The 19,444-nt window shown below is 37.3% G+C and overlaps 1 protein-coding gene across 2 annotated transcripts; it reads left to right on the plus strand.

Annotated features, from left to right (window-relative positions):
• Window positions 1-9,672: 9,672 nt before the first annotated feature.
• On the plus strand, window positions 9,673-18,880 carry LOC124277406 (protein FRG1-like). 2 transcript variants are annotated; one of them, XM_046713097.1, is made up of 8 exons: window positions 9,673-9,841; window positions 10,695-10,795; window positions 11,516-11,641; window positions 13,646-13,815; window positions 14,703-14,807; window positions 17,078-17,169; window positions 17,773-17,883; window positions 18,685-18,880. In XM_046713097.1, exons 1-8 carry the CDS (start codon window positions 9,780-9,782, stop codon window positions 18,719-18,721), a joined length of 804 nt encoding a protein of 267 aa, XP_046569053.1. In that variant the 5' UTR covers window positions 9,673-9,779; the 3' UTR covers window positions 18,722-18,880. The 2 variants fall into 2 exon arrangements, with proteins under 2 accessions (XP_046569053.1, XP_046569054.1); XM_046713098.1 differs by lacking the exon at window positions 9,673-9,841 and adding an exon at window positions 9,936-10,027.
• Window positions 18,881-19,444: the final 564 nt, after the last annotated feature.

Genomic DNA, 19,444 nt, shown 5'->3' on the forward strand with positions numbered 1-19,444 from the left:
GAAAAGTAAGTAAAGGTAAGCAAAGAAAAATTATTATGGACAAATAATAAGTGATCATTTTTTTTAATATATATTTTTTTATATTTATATTTTATTTTTTAATATATATATATTTATATAGCGGTAATATCCAGATCACCTGCTCAAAAGCGCTTTGTTCTAGTTCTATTTAATCATCTATTTAAACAACTATAATCCAAAAGTGTCAAAAAACATTTTGCCCCTACACAACACTATATAAATAAAATAATTCACGGTATCATTTAAAATCTTTACATATATATGCTCTGACTTATAAGGAAATTAACCAAACTTATTGCTATTGCATGACAATCTTGTGGTGTTACAGAGATACAGTTTTGCGTAAGTATTTTTTCGTTGCATAGAAATCAAACTTTGTTTGTATTTTTGTATTTAAATAGATCCCTACCCTGACAACACTTTGTAATTTTGCATTTTCCTCTATGCAAAATTTACAAGTAAATACATAACTATAGAAACATAATTTTCTCTGGCAATGCAAATTTTTGGGCCATATTTCATAAACATTTCACAATTAGTTAATTATTCACAAGCAAATGTCATATTATTCTTATATCAAACCTCCATGGTTTTTTTTACTACCTAAACAGTAAAGTACTCCAAAAAGCATCAAATTTAAACAATACAGTAAACTTTCACATGTTTATTTCTTATATTTTCCATTACTCTGATCTAGTGTCACAGATACAGCGTCTCATGTAGAGACATTTTTCTGTTACATTTTCTGACATACATATGTACTCGTTGACTCGGAAACAACCGTCAACAATTTATCAACTAGATTTTCCAGTCTGTAGCCACTGTAAAGGTATGCAAGAATGTACTTTACCCCAAATAAACAAGCAGTAACCTGGCTAAACTGGAATAGGTGGACACTATCCACCAGGGGCTCGTTTCACAAAACGATCCTAGCGCTACGACTGTCGTAAGTCTATGTTAAAGTATGGGAGTTACGATCACCTTAGCACTACGATCACTTTGTGAAATGGGCCCAGAAAGATTCAACCAAAATCACAGTCAGAGTGATAAACAAATTTCTGAATAAATAGTTCATATGGAAACAGCCAATTCTTATCACAGACGACTTAGCATACGATTAACATTTCCTTTGACAGTGAACATACAACATTATGAATATGTATTTGAGAACTGGATTGTTGATATGATGTTCAACACAACGGTTGGCATGGTGCCAAATTGTATTCCGCTCCTCTCTGGCCATGCGTTCGATGACAATGTTAAGTATATGTTTGTGTGTCAGCTGATGCAAGCAGAAATTAAAGACCAGTACTAATGTTGAACCTAGCTCATCCTTTATACAGGTCAACTGTGTAAAGTAGGCCATCGCGACAAAACTGTGTCACTTACATCAGCAAAGAAGTGGGTTACTTTCTAACAATGAAAACTTGGATCAATACAGGAGTGACACGTGTTATACTATTTACACTGTTGATGTTATTTACATTACTCCAGTTATCATACCCACAAATGAGACTATTTGTCAGAAGACTAGCTCAGTTTTGGATCATATTAATATGTACATAAATAATCATAAATGTGAATTAGAGAGATTTTAGTTAAAAAATACTTCGAACAGCATTTCTGTTATATGACATGTCAGTTTACTTTGGGAGGAGAGCTAGACTAACTCTTACTCCCGAATATATATAATTATTATAGTAACAAATAAACCCATTTAAATTGAAAAGGAGCCCCAATGAGTTGGGAGCTTCAGCTTGGGAAATCTAGACTTGCTTCATTTAGGGTTATAGCATTGCATGGAGGGCTAGGCAGTAGTGGCAGTTTTAGAAATGGTGAAGTATCGGGATACGTATCGTATCGCCACCATTGTATTGTGATGATAATTGCCTCGCAGGTTCCTCGCCAAGACTTTCATGATATATCGTCTCACCTCATTAAACTGCTATCTGATATATCGTCTCGCCACTTAGGCCACGATACACAGTTCTACTAGGCAGTAGGGACAATAATGTGGTTCAGGGCTGTGAGACAGACTAGGAGGAGAGTCTAAGGTGATACAGGTTTCACACATTCGACCTCACAATGATAGGTTTCTGGCGTGCTCAAGGGATACAACTCTGCAAAGTTAAGTTGCAGCTCCTCAGATGACTAGGCAACCTGTTCCCAGTACAAAGACAAGTTGTGATAATATCAAAAACATCACATGAATTTATTTAATCAATAACTGTGCACGATGTGACCGCAATATGAATAATATCAGTGAACTCATTTGACATAATAACTAAACATTGCATGAGTTTGTTCAATCGATAGTGTCCATGATGACTCGTTAGGCACCTGAATGAACGCGAAATTAAAATAATATTTATGAATAAAACATTATGATTTGAGCGAAAACATTTTTCACTGAATCTAAACATCAAATTAGTTTGTTCTATCAATAGTTCATTGTAAAATGACATCGTTACACAGATACGATAAAAGCATAAATATCACCAATTTGGAATACACTTTGCAAGAAATGGCCAAACGACACATCCTCATCTTGGGCCTTCTGAAAACACATGTCTCAAGAACAACCAACCCTTTATGTAAGACAATAGCTGTGGTTCCATAGTGGTAAAAAAGTACCGGTAACACTTTTTGTTGTATTCCATCTTGATGACAGCCGTCTATTTCTTACTGAACACATGAGTGAGTGAGTGAATGAGCTCAGTTTTACGGTGCTTTAAGCAATCATGAGTCCAGCAATACCATGGTGCAATATCACCAGATATGGGCTTCACACATTGTAGCCATGTGGGGAATTCAAACCGGGTCTTCGGCGTGATGAGTGAACGCTTTAACCACTAGGCTACCCCACCACCCCAAGTGAGTGAGAGAGTATGGTTTTAAGCCACTTTTAGCAATATTGCAGCAATATCACGGAGGGGGACACCAGAAATGGACGTCACACATTGTACCCAAGTGGGGAATCAAACCCGGGTCTTTGATGTGACGAACAAACGCTTTAACCACTAGGCTACCCCATCGTCTCTGAATTAAGATTAAAGTCTTTGGGGTAAAAATAAACAACAACAAAATTAAAATTAAACCTACCCATTTTCGTTTTTAAAAAGGTAAGAGAAGAAGGAATGTAGACATAATTCCACCAAATCAGCACAGTGTAATAATACCAGCTTTGGCCTCCGGCCTGGAGAAGTAGAGTGGTAATTACATCAGTTACGGTTCATCCCAGCTGGAACTAGTCATACATGATATATGTACTTACAGACGGATTTACATAAACTACTTGGATTACACCTGGCTACAACATAGATACTGGGAAGAAAGCAGCTATATCAATATGAGTTTTGTCACACTACACTTCAATGATTTTACTTATTCATAACCTACCATGCGGGTATAGAAACATGAATACAGGACACCCTCTGACTCATCTTCTACTCATAGTTGGCAAATATCAGTGGCATGGCACCTTCAATGTACATATTTGTTGGCATTGTACATTGACACAAAACCTGGATTTGTCAGTAGAGGGTTCCAAGTGGTTTATTTGATCATTCAGTCCAAGAAAATGAATTTTGGCCCAACACCTTACAGATATGATTTTTAAAGTTTTCAAGTATAAAATATTATACTAATAGAAGTAAATCACATTTTGGAACAACTCAATTTGTGTTCTAAGCAAACTGTTCTGTCTACACTGTACAACTACCTGAAAGGAATTTAGAAGTTGGACAAACATGAATACATAACACGCTTTATTCATAACAACTTCTTTATATTCTGATACAACATTTCAGAGCTAATTCTTGCTCCTTCACCTGATGAAAAAGTAAGAATTAGCTTCGAAATGTGTATAAAGAATAAAAAAAGTTGTTATCTATAAAACGTGTATTCATATCTAAAAGAGGTTTACTTTCAATAAATCTATACATTGATATGTTTTGCAATACTCAAAATGGTACTGCTCTGTGTACAATTTATAAGTCCAATTGATAACAGACCTTTATCACATGTCTAGAAAATTGCTCAGAGCTGACGTTAAACAAAAAAACCCAAAAAAACCCACAGTCCTGAATAACTTCACCTGATGACGGAGCAAGAATTATCCCTGAAAGTAGTATGAAGAATATCAAAAAATAAGTTCTTATTTATTAAATGTGTCATGAATTCAAATCTGAAAAGAGGTTTATTTTTAATGTATTTATACATTGATGTTTTACAATATTCACATGGTACTGTGCTATGTACAATTTATCAGTCCTCCTGATGAACCTCTATATCTACAGTATTGTAAAGATGATTCTCCCTATATCATGTAAGTAAAACCCGGTCCAATTCCAGACATTCCTCACCCAAGCTCTGACACAATGCTGAATCTATGGACACATGATATATACCACACACCTGAGGCCCAGAGCACATCAAAGGATCTCATTACTTGACTGACACTTATAGGACATTAGAAATACTATTAACATGATTCAGGTAAGGCTAATGTTATATCTCGTTCCACAGATTTTCTAGGCTAATATGAGAAGTAGCAGGTGGGAAAATAGTATTGTTGTCATTGTTGAATTACAAAGAGCAAACTGAATGTTTAGTTTTATGAATGGATGATCTCAATGTGGGATGATTATTTATACAAGACTTATTTGAGTTGGTTTTCTTGAAAAGAGTGAGTTAGTTTTACGCCGCTTTAAGCAATATTCCAGCAATATCACGGCAGGGGACACCAGATATGGGCTTCACACACTGTACCCATGTGGGATCTTAAAAAGAAATACAAGCCAAATCCTGTACACTGAGGAAAATGATCAAAATCATGTTTCAATAAAACAGTTTAAAAAATATATATCTGGTTCATCTACAAACAAGTTTGGTCTTGGTCTCCATAAAAGAAACTTTAAAATTTGTTGATGCATTGTCTAGTGACTTTAATTTGATGACTCATACTTCAAATGGCATTATCACAACTATGTGAGGGTGGTGTGGGGCACCGAGAGTGACTAGGTGTTATAATCATGAGTGAGTGAGTGAGTGAGGTTTTACCCTGCCTTTAGCAATATTCCAGCAATATCAGTGGCAGTGGTAGACACCATCTTCAGTGATGAGCAGGTTTAACCACCCATGACCCATTTAGCAATTGAACCACTGACACTTCAGCATGTGGATGAGCAGCGTGATGAGCGCTTTTTAACCATTAGGCTACCCATCACCCATTTATAGCAATAATGGCAGACACCATTACCAGCAATATCACATGTGGCAGACACCCATTTAGCAATATTCCAGCAATATCACAGTGGGAAATTGAACCCTGATCTTCAACCCTGATCTTCAGCTGATGAGCAGACGCTTTAACCATTAGGCTACCCATCACCCATTTAGCAATATTCCAGCAATATCACAGTGGCAGACACCATGGACCCATGTGGGAAATTGAACCCTGATCTTCAGCGTGATGAGCAGACGCTTTAACCATTAGGCTACAGATCACCCCTGAATCAAGATTAAAGTCTTTCGGACAAATATATATAATAACAAACCGAACATTCAACTTAGCCATTTTCCTTTTAAAACAGGTAAGAGAAAAATTAATGATTATCAAAAATTGTAGACATAATACAACCAAATCTGGGCAGTGTCCTAATATGAGTTTCAGTTTTTGGTTCTTATTTCTAATACCACATTTGTTACTTATGCTACTGGACAATTCAATTTTAACTGTCATTACTTGCACCTATAGATATTGCATTTCACATGACATCAGATATTCTGCATGTCAATCATGACACATATTTTTGGGAGGGGGTGAATAAGGTAAGGATTTCCTACGTCCATATATGAACATGGCTTTGGAATTCTTCTGCACACCATCATTCCTACGATGACATGTTGTTTTTCTGGCAGATATAGTATGTGAACGATGTATCTATCAACATAAAACGTTTATTACACAGCACAATAGACCAAGTGCACAAATCAGAATGATTGCAATTTTCAATAGCAACCAAATTCAGCATGTCTCATATACGGACCTTGGAATAAACAGTCTTTGTTCAAGTAGCTCATTCATGTAGCAATAATATGGCAAATTACAAAATGATATAAGAAATAAAAATATAATAATAATAATAATAATATAAAATCATATTTCAATAAAACTTTGGGGTAGGAGTGCGGCACTGCTGAATGAGTGTGAGTCAAGATAAATTTAATTTCCACTCAGCAGGGTACTGGATAAAAACACTATAATCTCTTAAAATGGAAACAATAGTAAAAGAAAACAGTGACAATTTTAACTCACTGAAAATATTGTCAGTATTATGAAATAACTGAGTGTACTTTACTTTTGAGTAATTTACATACAAGATGTCAGATCACACAACTGTATTTCTGACTGACTCAAATTAAAACAGATAACAGTGTATGAAACAATGCCCGTCCGACCGCCCGAGACGAGCTAGATTTCTGATGGACGGTCTAAATTTGGTCTGGTACAAATTTTAGATGTTCCATACATCTAAGTAATTTCACCATATTTGGTCTGGTTAAATCCATTTTGGGCTTGTAACATTTTGATTTTCGGCTTATTTCATACACTGCAGATAAACATGCATATTTAAATATACAAACCGTTTATGAAACCTTATCCAGTATCTTCATAAAATCTGGCATACCCTATACAAGAAATAGCACTGAAACCACAAACCTCATAGAAGGTTCAGTTTCTTAAGTGAATACACCCTGTATCTCATGCATTATGCAATCAATATTATTCAATACGATACTCAATAGTAAAGAAATAAATTTCAGGCTCTATTGTAATCCCGTCTCAAATGTAACACCTTTACGATTACCTGTGGGGAACAATCAATGCTCTTTCAACCAATGTCAATACATTAACTCGATCACATACGACCAAATGGTGATGGTTGAATAGCCAGATGAACTAGATTCAATTGAACATAGGCTTCACATGCAAACATCATTATAAATGTATTTCTCTCTCAGAAATATACTGAATGAATATAAATATTTGTATAGCAATTTTCTATGCTGATATCCATATGATCAATTGCTGAGAAAGAGCATAGAGAGTGAGGAACAGATATGGATTTAGATTTGTCAGCAATATTCCAGTATAGCATGGCAGAACACAACATGGGCTTCACAAGTTGTACCCACACAGATGATCAATCTTGGTCTTGGTGTGAGTGAATAAGAGTTTGAAGTCGTAATTTCAGCCATATTGTGACTATAAAAAGTTTTGCATAAGATATGCATTTATACTATTCAATACCTTCAAATGACAGTAGAATGACCAGACATATTGCAGAATATAGTTAAAATTAGTATATTACCATAAAATGATATTGTTATACCAAAGATAAGCTGCGCATCTGCATAAATTACTCAAATATTTATGTGAAAACTCAATTCCTATTAAGTCTATTGCGTAGAAGCACATGAATTTTTGTAAATGCTCAATAAATTTGATCTTACATGCGTACACACAAAATAGATAAAATAACTGAAGTATATTGAGAGGTTCTATTTCAGCACATGAACTTGACAACTTGCAGTCTTTCTTATCGTGTCTCATATTACAGATCAAATATAAACAACAAACACGTAAACCAACATTTAAACTTTATTAATTTTATAATTAACGGAAAATGGCAAAATACCCAGTTGAGTTTGAGTGAGGATGGTACAATTTTATTTGGTTACTCAAATGAAAATTAGGATACCCAACTGAGATGAACGCAAGTGAGTACATAACTCAATGACCCAAAAACTTATCTATAGCTCTGTTATACTCAACTGAGTTTAGTTTTACGCCGCTTTTAGCAATATTCCAGCAATATCACGACACCAGAAATGGGTTTCACACATTGTACCCATGTGGGGAATCGAAACCGGGTCTTCGGCGTGACAAGCCAACACTTTAACCACTAGGCTACCCAATGCCCCCTGTTATACTCAACAAGACATTATTAAAATGGGTTTCAGATCTCCAGTGATCAAAGTCAGGCCATAATGTTAGTTACCATGGGGACTCATGGTAGTGGCCTTTGATACCTGCATGATATCCCTAGCAGGGTTTACACCATCCCTTCAGCTGCTGGCAATTGTTTGCAAATCTAGCCAACGAATAGAACTACCGAATATTCTACACCCTGGTCTCTGGTCTCAAGTCTACATTTCTGAGGGGAAAGAAATATGAATGTTTTTCAAGGATCAAGGAAGATTGAACCTCTTTGTCTTTAATGAAAATTAACACCTTTATAGTCTGAACCTTGCTTGCCTGGAAACCTCACTTTCTGGACATTAGAGACAAAGGATCAAATTCACATGATCTGATGTATCAGAAAATTGTTTTCCTTGAATTCGAATTCTAAGGAAAGTGTAGAACCCAAATGAACAAGATTGTACTAGTGTGTGTAGAGTGTGGATTAGTTGTACTGAGTAGAGTCCACATTAACAAGGTTTCTCTTTGGATGTGTATTGTCTGAATTGACAAGGTAGCCTATTCTTTTTATATGCAATCTGCAGTTTGTAACCCAAAACAATCTTCCTATGTTTCCTTTAAACCCTTGTGAAAATAGTCTGAATTATTATACAGTTAATTAGAACACTGTTTTGGTCCCTGACAATCCCTGACTAAATTCTAGACCAATATGTGAGTAATGATCTACTATCACCAAAAATGTATGTGACAGTTCATATTGTCATGTGTTTGTTACAGACAACAGTTACATTGCTGGTGTAGATAGTTTCATTCAAAATATCACTGAAAACATTTTAGTTTCAGTGAACAAAGTTTGTTCTCTAATGCTCAAGCCCTGAAAACAAACTTAAAAGGCTGTATTTGGTATAAACAAGTGCCAGTTTTCTAGGAGCACAGTGTACTAAGTGTGTCCAATACGGCATATGAATTCCAGCGTCAACATCACTGTTTCACATTATTTTCAAACACATTCCAAACAAAAATGTAAACATACATACATATCCCTAAGTTGTTTGAGTCACATATCCATTGTGATTATTATTCATATTAATGATGCATAATATTTGTGGCGCCTGTCATTTGTGTTTATATTACGTCTGTGATGATATTATAGTCATTTCAACATGTCTGAACTTCAAAATCAAACAAAACACAATTAAGTTCGTTTATCTTAGTAACAATATGGGATCATTTATACTGACATTTTTAAATGAACCTTTTGAATATCCAGATCATTGCAAGACTGACCTGATTCGACCTTCCCTGAATTCCAACCTTACTTACAATATTATGTATATAATGCCCCATGGCTGTACTTCTCAGCTCAATTCATATAGGATATGGTATAACAAGCTGATAACTCGATTTACTGTTAGATACTGAATGGGAAAATCAATTTAAAACATTATTTGAAAATAAGAATAAAATCATGAAATAAATGTTCATCAACTTACATTTGTGATGAATAAAATGACAACTTCAGATTCCCTTTGTCAGAATTTCCACTCTCAGTGACATCATCTTCTCATGAGCGCAAAAAACACGCTGTTGTACGATAACAACAAAAGCTACAGCCACCTGTCAAAAGTCACGTGGGGTATTTGTTTACTTCCGATTGTCATCAGAACGAGAACACGCGAGATGAAACATGGCAGCGTCCATTGGTGACGCTAAAAGCTAAATTTCTTCATTACATATTCGTATACTGATCTAAATTTACATTCCCCTTGCCATGGCTGATTCTTACTCCAAGGTTAAAGGTGGAAAACTTAAATTAAAAGGTCACAAAGAAAAGTGAGTTGGTATAAGAGACACCAGGAGTAGCGAAGCGGGGCTTGCATGTGTCTAAATTCTAACGTTATTTCGAATCGTATAGCAAACGATTTCACTTTTCGCTCATTTACAGAACACAAACAAAATTAACATTTTTGTACACGCTACTCGGCAGACCCCAAAAGACTAAACGTATATGCAGGTTTTGTTAGTTAATATTTAACTAGAGTTGTATAACGTTTCTTTAGTCGTAAACAAAATGTCTATTGTTTTGGTTGAACTGGTGCTCGAAGAGCAACCAAATGATGGTATGTGATCGTACTATCATGCTATCAGCCCTTCTTTTGCCTTGCCAAGGCTAATGACTGTACTGATATGTATGTAACGTTAGTGGTTGTAATTTACAACAACTGGTTCCATAGGATTGTTTCAGATATCCACAGGAATGATAGAATTTAAAACCTTTTTGCAGTGTTTTTTATCAGACCATCAGGCTGACGAGCCTTATGGTAATTGGTAATGAATAAACATGACTAAATAGAATCTGAAATAATTTGGGTAACCTGATAACTACATTACCAGATCTTGTCAGACGTTATTCAGTCGTAATTATTCTGTGGGTTTTGTATGGATTAACATCATGGAACTGTTTGTTACATTTAACTCCCTTCTCCATTATCATCACAAGATTGAACTGTACAAGAAGTGAATTTCATTATTTAATCTTGCTAGCTATTCTAAACTGTGTGATTGTTGTGTTTCTCAGATAAACTAAATATACTTTCACACATTTGACAAAATCTACAACAAAGTCAATATTGCATGATTACATCATCTGAGATATTCTAAGCTGTGTGAATGCCATGTTTCTTAGGCACAAGAAACACAGGAAACGGAAGCATGCTGATGGAGCGGAGGGAGGTGCAGGAGGAAAGAAGGTCCATCCATCACTCACAGAGGACACCGCACGTCATGGTATGGGGTAGCTTTAGCCACTCACTTTGCCATGATCAGCTTTGGGTACACAATTTAAAACAAATTTGTCTTTGAACCATGGGACCTGTGTCGATTAACATTTATCAACAAATACCAAAAGCATGTGATGTGGAATACCAAATGTTGGACTTCAGTTTTTGGGAAACCCCAGTGGCTGTGTTTTTTGGTTTGGTTTGTTGTTTAATGACGCACTCAGCAATATTTCAGCTATATGGCAGCTGTCTGTAAATAATCGAGTCTTGACCAGACAATCATTGATGATTGAGCATTGATCTACACAATTGGGATACGATGACATTTGTCAAGCCTGACCCCGTTATTCGCCTGTTGCGATAAGCATAGGTTAACTAAGATCAATCCTATCAATGCAGTGGTTGTGTAGATTGGGTCCCTGCCTTTGTGCTGGTGATTAAATGCCTTACTCTGAGAGTGTGGGCTTGAATCCTGAATGGGTTCCACACCAAAAAGCACTAGAATATGTCCTTTGTAACGAAAGTGTAATCTCAAATATAACATGTTACAAGTTTGTGTCTCTCAGTGCCTTTTTACATATTTTTGTTGGCATGACTTGGTCAATTTAGTTATATAAACAATATCTAGTGTTGTATATAATGCGTTTAGTACTTCATGGTATAGTTGAAGCAGTAGTTGATTGTAATGGTTTTAGTTTCAGTAATAAAAACATTGGGTTTTTTCCAGGTGGCTGGTGGATTGTGGAAAAAGTTGAAGAAATCACAGGAAACATTGCTATGGAGATTGGGGTGCAGACATACATGAATGCCCTTGACAATGGAAGGCTGAATCTCGGCCCTGTCCGAGACACAGGTAAACATGGGTCCCTCTCGGACATACATGCTGAATGTTTAATGCCATGACAGAATACATATGTGTCTCTAGTTCCTCAGCTGATCCTAATCAGGAGGTCAATTGGATTAATTTGAATTGGTCACATATATTGCATTTTCCATTAAATGAATCGTGATGGGTTTTATTTGTGTAATTTTAGGCAAGCCACTAGGAACATATTTATCATCTGTGCCATTGCAATATTTAATGTGCTATTGTATGCAAATTGAGCAGTTTATTGTTCACTGTTCTAATCAAAACACCAAACTGATAATTGAGGGGCTGGCCATTTATTATTGGTGGGGTGTGGTTGCAGTGAGATTTGTGTTTTGACTGTAGAGTATTTTTATGAAATGCACAATGCCATTTTAGAAAGTGGTCAAATGTAACATATGTTATATTTGGGATTACACTTTCTCAGTAAAGTTAAGATTCTAGTACTTTTGTTGGGTTGAGTCCCATCCGGGATTCGAACCCACACCCTCAGAGTCACGCACCTAATCGCCAGCACACAAAGTCAGACAGCCGAAAGCTATGAAATACACAATGCCACAATGTAACATATGTTACATTTGACCACTTTCTAAAATGCCATTGTGTATTTCATAGCTTTCGGACGTGGGAGCCGTGCCGATTAACACTTATCAGAGGGGTACACAAAGTCCACAGTCTAGACTACCAGTTGTCCGACTTCCATTTTTGTGGAAGCCGCGGTGGCTGAGCGGTCTAGGTGTCTGACTTTGTGTGCTGGCGATAAGGTGCCTGACTCTGAGGGTGTGGGTTCGAATCCCGGATGGGAGTCAACCAAAAAGTACTAGAATCTGTACTTTACTGAGAAAGTGTAATCCCAAATGTAACATATGTTACATTGACCACTTTCTAAAATGGCATTGTGTATTTCATAGCTTTCGCCATGGGGAGCCATGCCGATTAACACTTATCAGAGGGGTACACAAAGTCCGCAGTCTAGACTACCAGTTGTCCGACTTCCATTTTTGTGGAAGCCGCGGTGGCTGAGCGGTCTAGGTGTCTGACTTTGTGTGCTGGCGATTAGGTGCCTGACTCTGAGGGTGTGGGTTCGAATCCCGGATGGGACTCAACCCCCAAAAGTACTAGAATCTGTACTTACTGAGAAAGTGTAATCCCAAATATAACATATATTACATTGACCACTTTCTAAAATGGCATTGTGTATTTCATAGCTTTCGGCCGTGGGAGCCATGCCGATTAACACTCATCAGAGGGGTACACAAAGTCCGCAGTCTAGACTACCAGTTGTCCGACTTCCATTTTTGTGGAAGCTGTGGTGGCTGAGCGGTCTAGGCGTCTGACTTTGTGTGCTGGCGATTAGGTGCCTGACTCTGAGGGTGTGGGTTCGAATCCCGATGGGACTCAACCCCCAAAAGTACTAGAATCTGTACTTTACTAAGAAAGTGTAATCCCAAATAGAGTATATTTAGCTTGCCATTGCCCCTGCGCTGACCACAGGCCCTTGTGTCTTTGCAAGGATTAAAGATTTAAAATATATTGCTTTTGAGATGACCCCCCACTCTAAATGCTTCACAGTAAAATACATCATGATGTATTGTACTGGGAAGCATTTCGAGTCTGGGGTCATCTCAGATTTTTATATATATTTTTTAAAATCTTTAATCCTCGCAAAGACACAAGGGCCTATGGCGCTGACCCCATTTTATGCAGCATTTCTTCATGTTACAGTGATAGAAATACTTATGTAAGAACCTATGCACTCAAGTAAAGACAGTTAGGGTCTGGACATTGTCACTGTCCCTGCATTGGGCCATAAGAAGTTGGCTTTTGAGTAGATAGATTCTCATGATATCAATCACAGGATTATCTGGTCCAGACTGGACTATATACACACTGGTTTCATATAGCTGAAATATGGCAGAGTGTGGCGTTAAACAACAAACAACATCATTAGCTATGTTTATGTGGTGTGTCCCTTCTCTCTGTCTTCAGGGGATGCTCCAGACGTCACAGAGATTCTGACAGCCATTACTGTGGGGGAGTCAAAGATTGCCCTTAAATCAGGCTATGGGAAGTATCTCAGCATTGACCCAGAAGGTCGGGTGGTTGGGAAGTCAGATGCCATCGGGAGCAGAGAACAGTGGGAACCTGTTTTCCAAGAGGTGAGATTTGTGGGTGGGGAGGTGATGGTTTGTCTGTATCTGACATGTTTCAGCTTGAGTTCTGGGGCCCGCCCCACAAAGCAATCGTAGGCCTGAGTAATCGTACCAGCTGTAGACTTACGACAAGCCTTACACTATGATAGCTTTGTGGAACAGGGCCTAGATTTTCGAAGCTCTCTTACCGCTAAGATAGTCGTAAGTTAATGTTATTGTATGGCACTTACGACTATCTTAGCGCTAAGAGAGCTTTGAAAATCTAGGCCCAGGACCCTTACTTGTAGGATATTTGTAACTTGCACTTAGTTAATAAATGTTTAGTATCTGCAATAATAATTATATCTGTTCAGCTGCCTTATGTAGTTATGCACCTGAAAATGCAATGATGGTATATGGTACATCTGCTCTGTTGTGTTTCCCATTTTCATCTATCTCAAGATAATTCGTCATCATGTTTGAAACTGCCTTTGTTGTGATGCCTGTGGCTTTGAGTTTTGATAATGATGCATCAGTCACTTGAAAAATAGTGAACGTCCAAATGTATCTATCAAGGATTCCATCTATTTCCATTATTTAGTCCTTATTACTCGACATGAACTGTGCTATGATAAGACTGAAATAGACATATTCTGAGGCATCCTTGATTATCCATTCCCTCAAATATAAATCCTGTCGTGATAAATAACCTTCATCACCTTAGTTTTACATGTTATGTCACCTTCCTTTGACATAACTTAGGGATTAGATATCTGAAGGTGAGAGTCTTTTCCCACACCATGACATTACTGAAGAAAACACTTTTTATGAAATGTTTCAATTCAAGTGCACGTTTGATAACGGTGAACCTGTTTGATTTGTAAAGATGTGATATTCATGATGTCGGTTTTCAGGGTAAAATGGCCCTCAATGGTTTCAATGGCTGCTTTCTGTCAGCCAATGAGGATGGTGCAATAATGTGCGAGAGTCGCAAGGCAGGGCCAGATGAGATGATCAAGGTTAGAGAATAAGCTTCACTAGAACATACTGATTTGGTAGATCAGAACTCAAACTATTTATCATGTGAAAAACGTTGTGTTTGTAGTTTCATTGGAATAGATATAAGCATACTACATTATGGTATGCAGATCAACATGCTGGACCGCCTCCGTGGTGTAGTGGTTAGAGCGTCCGCCTGGAGAGCGGAAGGTCGCGGGTTCGATCCCCAACCGCGTCATACCAAAAGACTTTAAAATATGGTACTTGTTGGTCCCTGCCTGGCGCTCGCATTAATGGGTACAACAAGGACTGGTCGGCTCGGAGTCAGTATAATGTGTCTGAGTGGGGTATTCATGCTTCACTGCGGTATGGTATCTCAGTGTGCTAGCACTATAAAACCAGCTTCAGTCTGGGCTAGTACAAGCAGCCGCATACACAAACACACGCATGCACGTCGTCATATGAGCGAAATATTCTCAAGCACGACGTTAAACCCAATTTCACCTCACCTCACCTATTAACATGCTGGATTTTCAGGAAGTTTATATTAACCCGTAATATTTGAACCAATGATGATAATGGATTGGATGTACTGTATGTAGTCTCTGGCCACTGGGAAGTGGTTGTGCAGCCTAGTGGTTAAAGTGTTTGCTCATCACACTGAACACCTGGGTTCAATTCCCCACTTGGGTACAATGTGGCAAGCCCATTTGTGGTGTCCCTTGTGATATTGTTGAGATATTGTTAGAAGTGGCACAAATCCTTACTCACTCATTCGATCACTCATACTAAGAGAACAAAAGGTAATATATACTGTACACCAATTTTGTCCTTGTCTAATCATATGCCAGTTTCAATTTACACTACCCCAGTTTTGTTCTAAAGTACTGTCGGAAATGCTAGAAAAATGCTTTTTGACCTTCATACTTTGATAAAGGTGATAAATGTACTATGTTGTCAATATATCAACTTGCCTATGGTGTACCTAATTTTTATTTCAATCGACTTAACATTTCCATGCATTTAAAGGGCAGTTTACAGGAGAGAAATTGGTACCAAAACAACAACTCAAGATTTTTTCAGAGTTTAACATGAGAAATCTGAAATAGTCTTTACATTTATGCTAATTATACAGGTAGTGCAAAAAAAATATAAATTAACGGTTTTCTTTAACAAATAAATGTTGAATGTTTGTGTTACTTGACTTAATTATTGTTTCTTCATTGAAGAAAAATTAATATAAATGTTAAGCCTTAATAAATAAGTTTCCGTCATGCATACACATCTTTATCACACCGTTCACTATGGTCAACTATTTGCAGTCGGTTGTTGCAAAGGTTTATAATTTTTTGTGCTTGAGAAAGACAGAGGTAAACCTTTCAGTAGTTTAGAAAGGGTTTATTACAGAACTTGTAGAGCTGTTGGTATGTCTTACCAATAAGTTTACAATACTGTAAACAAATCAGACAAGACATGGACAGTCTCAAAAGCAAACCTGGGAAGCTATACCAGTGACTTCGTTAAATCTTTGGCCAATGTTCACAACTGGATTAAATTGACCGAATTACATCCATATTTTTTGCAAAGAAATATACTAATGACATGCAAAACATTTATTAAAACGTTTTACATTTCTACAATCAATCGATAAAACAACACAAGTGATGGGATTCTTTCTCATGCACAATAATTCGTATGTTATTTCAAAACACACACACACACACACATATATATATATATATATATAGGTGTTATTGGTGTGCGAAATGTGGACACACATGATCCCTTACATAACCAATACGTATACTATACGTACACATATTCAGCATTATGAAGCAAAAGATTTATTGAGATGACCCCTCACCCGAGCTTGTGCTCAGGTGTCAATTTCACCTGTCGATACCGTGCATGCTGATGACATAACACAAGCAGTCAAAAAGTCAAAAAAGCATTTTTCCAGCATTTCCGACAGTACTTTAGTCTGTATGTATGTCTGTTTCATTGTGCTTGCCAACTGTGATAACTTGTCACTCCAGTCAGACACATTATATCGACTCCAAGCCGATCTGTCCATGCTTTATTACCTTAATGCTGAGCACGAGTCCATGTAACAGTAGAAAGGTGTTTAAGGTGTGACTTAACCAGGGGACCGGTCTTCCACTCTCTTGGCAGAAGTACACCTTCCACTTGACCACCAAGGCAGTTAGATTGTGCTGTGATAAATATACTATGTATGTGTTTAGATTATATGGGGAACATGATTGGAAGCTGTATATACATCTCAATTCAGATCCGATCTTGTGCAGAGAGCGAGGAAGACCCACTTGGTAATGTTCCAAAGGAGGAGCGAGGTTCACTCAAGGACTCTGAGGTCAACTATGTGTGAGTATCCATGTGCAGTGTGCTTGACCTATTGGAGTTATCTCCCCTTAATGCATATCTGTTCATGTTTGCATCACCATACTGTGAACTTTGCTTTTCTACTTTTCACTTGTGTGACTATTGATAAGGACAGATAGGTAACACTGATTAAGAACTTTCTAGCAGATGGCTTTTAAAATCTGGGTATACACAGCTACAAACTTCTTAAAGGCTCTTTGGCATCAGAATACTATCCATGTATTTGATCCTATGCTTGTCATCAAAGGTATCATTGATTTTGGTGGTCATTTGAGGGTCTTTGTGGTGTGTCTTTCCACCCATATAACACTGGATGATGTTTATAATAATAACCATTGATTTGGTCTGGTCCTGACTTGATTATTCACAGTGATTTACAGTTCCTACAGGCTGATTTACTTCACATTGTGGTGTTAAAACGATTAAAGCCATATTTAACCTGCCCAATAACAGGGCAGTCATCAAGTTTTTGATGATGCAACAGACCAACTGAAATTTGAACAGACAAAACTTACATTTGTTTATTTACTGGAACTGGGCTGCATTAATATCACAACAGAGATGAAATTTTTATCCTTAATTCAGGAAGAAGTTCCAGAGTTTCCAGGACCGGCGCCTGAGAGTGACAGGAGAGAGTACCACAGCACTGAAGACAGCCAGACAAGATGGAACCCTGCACGAGGCTATGCTGGATAGGTGGGTTGTATTACATTGCAGTAACTGCTGTCGTGTTGGCTCGTCACTCTAACCTGGGGTTGGTTTCTAAAATGGGTCTGTGATATGACTTATTATTGCAAGGAATGTTTATTCACTCATGTAGGTGCATTAACATGCACTCAAACAATGGTACTGGCAGATTCAAAGAGTTGCAGAGTTTCATTTTTCTTTGTTCCGTTTGCTTCGGAGTTTTGAAAATCTAGCAGCCATACTTTGTACCAAGTTCTGAATGTTCACATTTCCAGTGGTATGTCCACATTGTAACCATGGTAACAAAACCATGTTAACTTACAATTATAGTATTGAACCGAATGTTTGTCAAAAATGTAATGAGATTATTATCTCTTGGTGTTAAAAATCAACAGTGATTTAATATAGTATTGCCACACTGCTTAGAACCATGACGTTTTTCATCATCACAAATCTTGAATTCTGAATTGAGACAACATATCACTCTTTTCTTTCACCATTGAGTCAAACTTACATGTATCAAATATCTGATTGGGTCAAACCCAGACACATCAAATACCCAGGTTGACTGAACACAGATACGTCAAATACCCTTTTTTGCTTCAAATACAATTTTGAAATATCGAACACAGAAAACATGGCTGATTATTGTAATAGTAAAGAACCCAGCTTAACTAGGGGTATGGATCAGATACTGCCATTCCAAATAACATGTGTTGAACTCCATGCCTCTTCGATTTCGACGAGGTTCTTCTGTATCTTTTCTTTCTCACCATTGTATACGAACCTTTTTTTCTGACAATTTTTCAGACGAGAGAAAATGAAGGCAGATAGATACTGTAAATAGACTACAAGGACTGATGTGATTCATACACTGGCAGCTGAATTCATTCTGGGAGACAAGACTGGGAGTACACTGTAGATAGCTCATCTGTACATATGAAGTGTTCATCCTGATCAACCTTTACATGTGTAATTTGTGTTTCAATAAAACTGTCAGTCATAAGCTGAGTTTCATTATTCATTCATCAAGATAATTTAACCATATCGTTATCTTCACCGAGGGATACTTGGGCAGCAGCATTTCTTTTCTGGCATTATTTCACTGTTTTCAATATTTGTATGATTGTAACGTTAGCAACAAAACAAAATGTCAAATATTTCGTTCGATTTTGTTTTGGTGTTTTATTCTGCTGCTGTCAGCAATGTTCCAGCAATAACATGGCAGCTATAAATATTTAATCTGGGTTAAACAAATCAGACAGCACCATCTTCAATATTATGAGTGAGTGAGTTGCCTGGTTTTACACTGTTTATAGAAATATTTTACAGGGACAACAGAAATGGGCTTTACACATCATACTCCTGTAGGGAATCAAACCTGGGTATTCAGCATGATGAGTGATTGCTGTAACCATTAGACTACCCCAACTCCCTTCAATATTACGAGCACTGAGGTAACCAGATCAATCAAATCCCTGTGAAGATCTGTGTTGGAATTAGTCTCCGCCATACCACCCTTGTCATCAGGATCAGGTGGTTAGGTTCCCTGGCTTGGTTGATGCATGCA

The sequence above is a fragment of the Haliotis rubra genome, unplaced genomic scaffold (genome assembly GCF_003918875.1).
Source record: "Haliotis rubra isolate DU_JTF1 unplaced genomic scaffold, ASM391887v1 Scf221, whole genome shotgun sequence".
NCBI classification, from domain to species: Eukaryota; Metazoa; Mollusca; class Gastropoda; order Lepetellida; family Haliotidae; genus Haliotis; species Haliotis rubra.

Coding starts and splice junctions, on each gene's coding strand:
- LOC124277406 (XM_046713097.1), top strand. CDS start 9,780: ATGGCTGATTCTTACTCCAAGGTTAAAGGTGGAAAACTTAAATTAAAA. Junction 9,842..10,694: donor TTAAAAGGTCACAAAGAAAA/GTGAGTTGGTAT, acceptor CATGTTTCTTAG/GCACAAGAAACACAGGAAAC. Junction 14,808..17,077: donor GGCCAGATGAGATGATCAAG/GTTAGAGAATAA, acceptor ATCTCAATTCAG/ATCCGATCTTGTGCAGAGAG.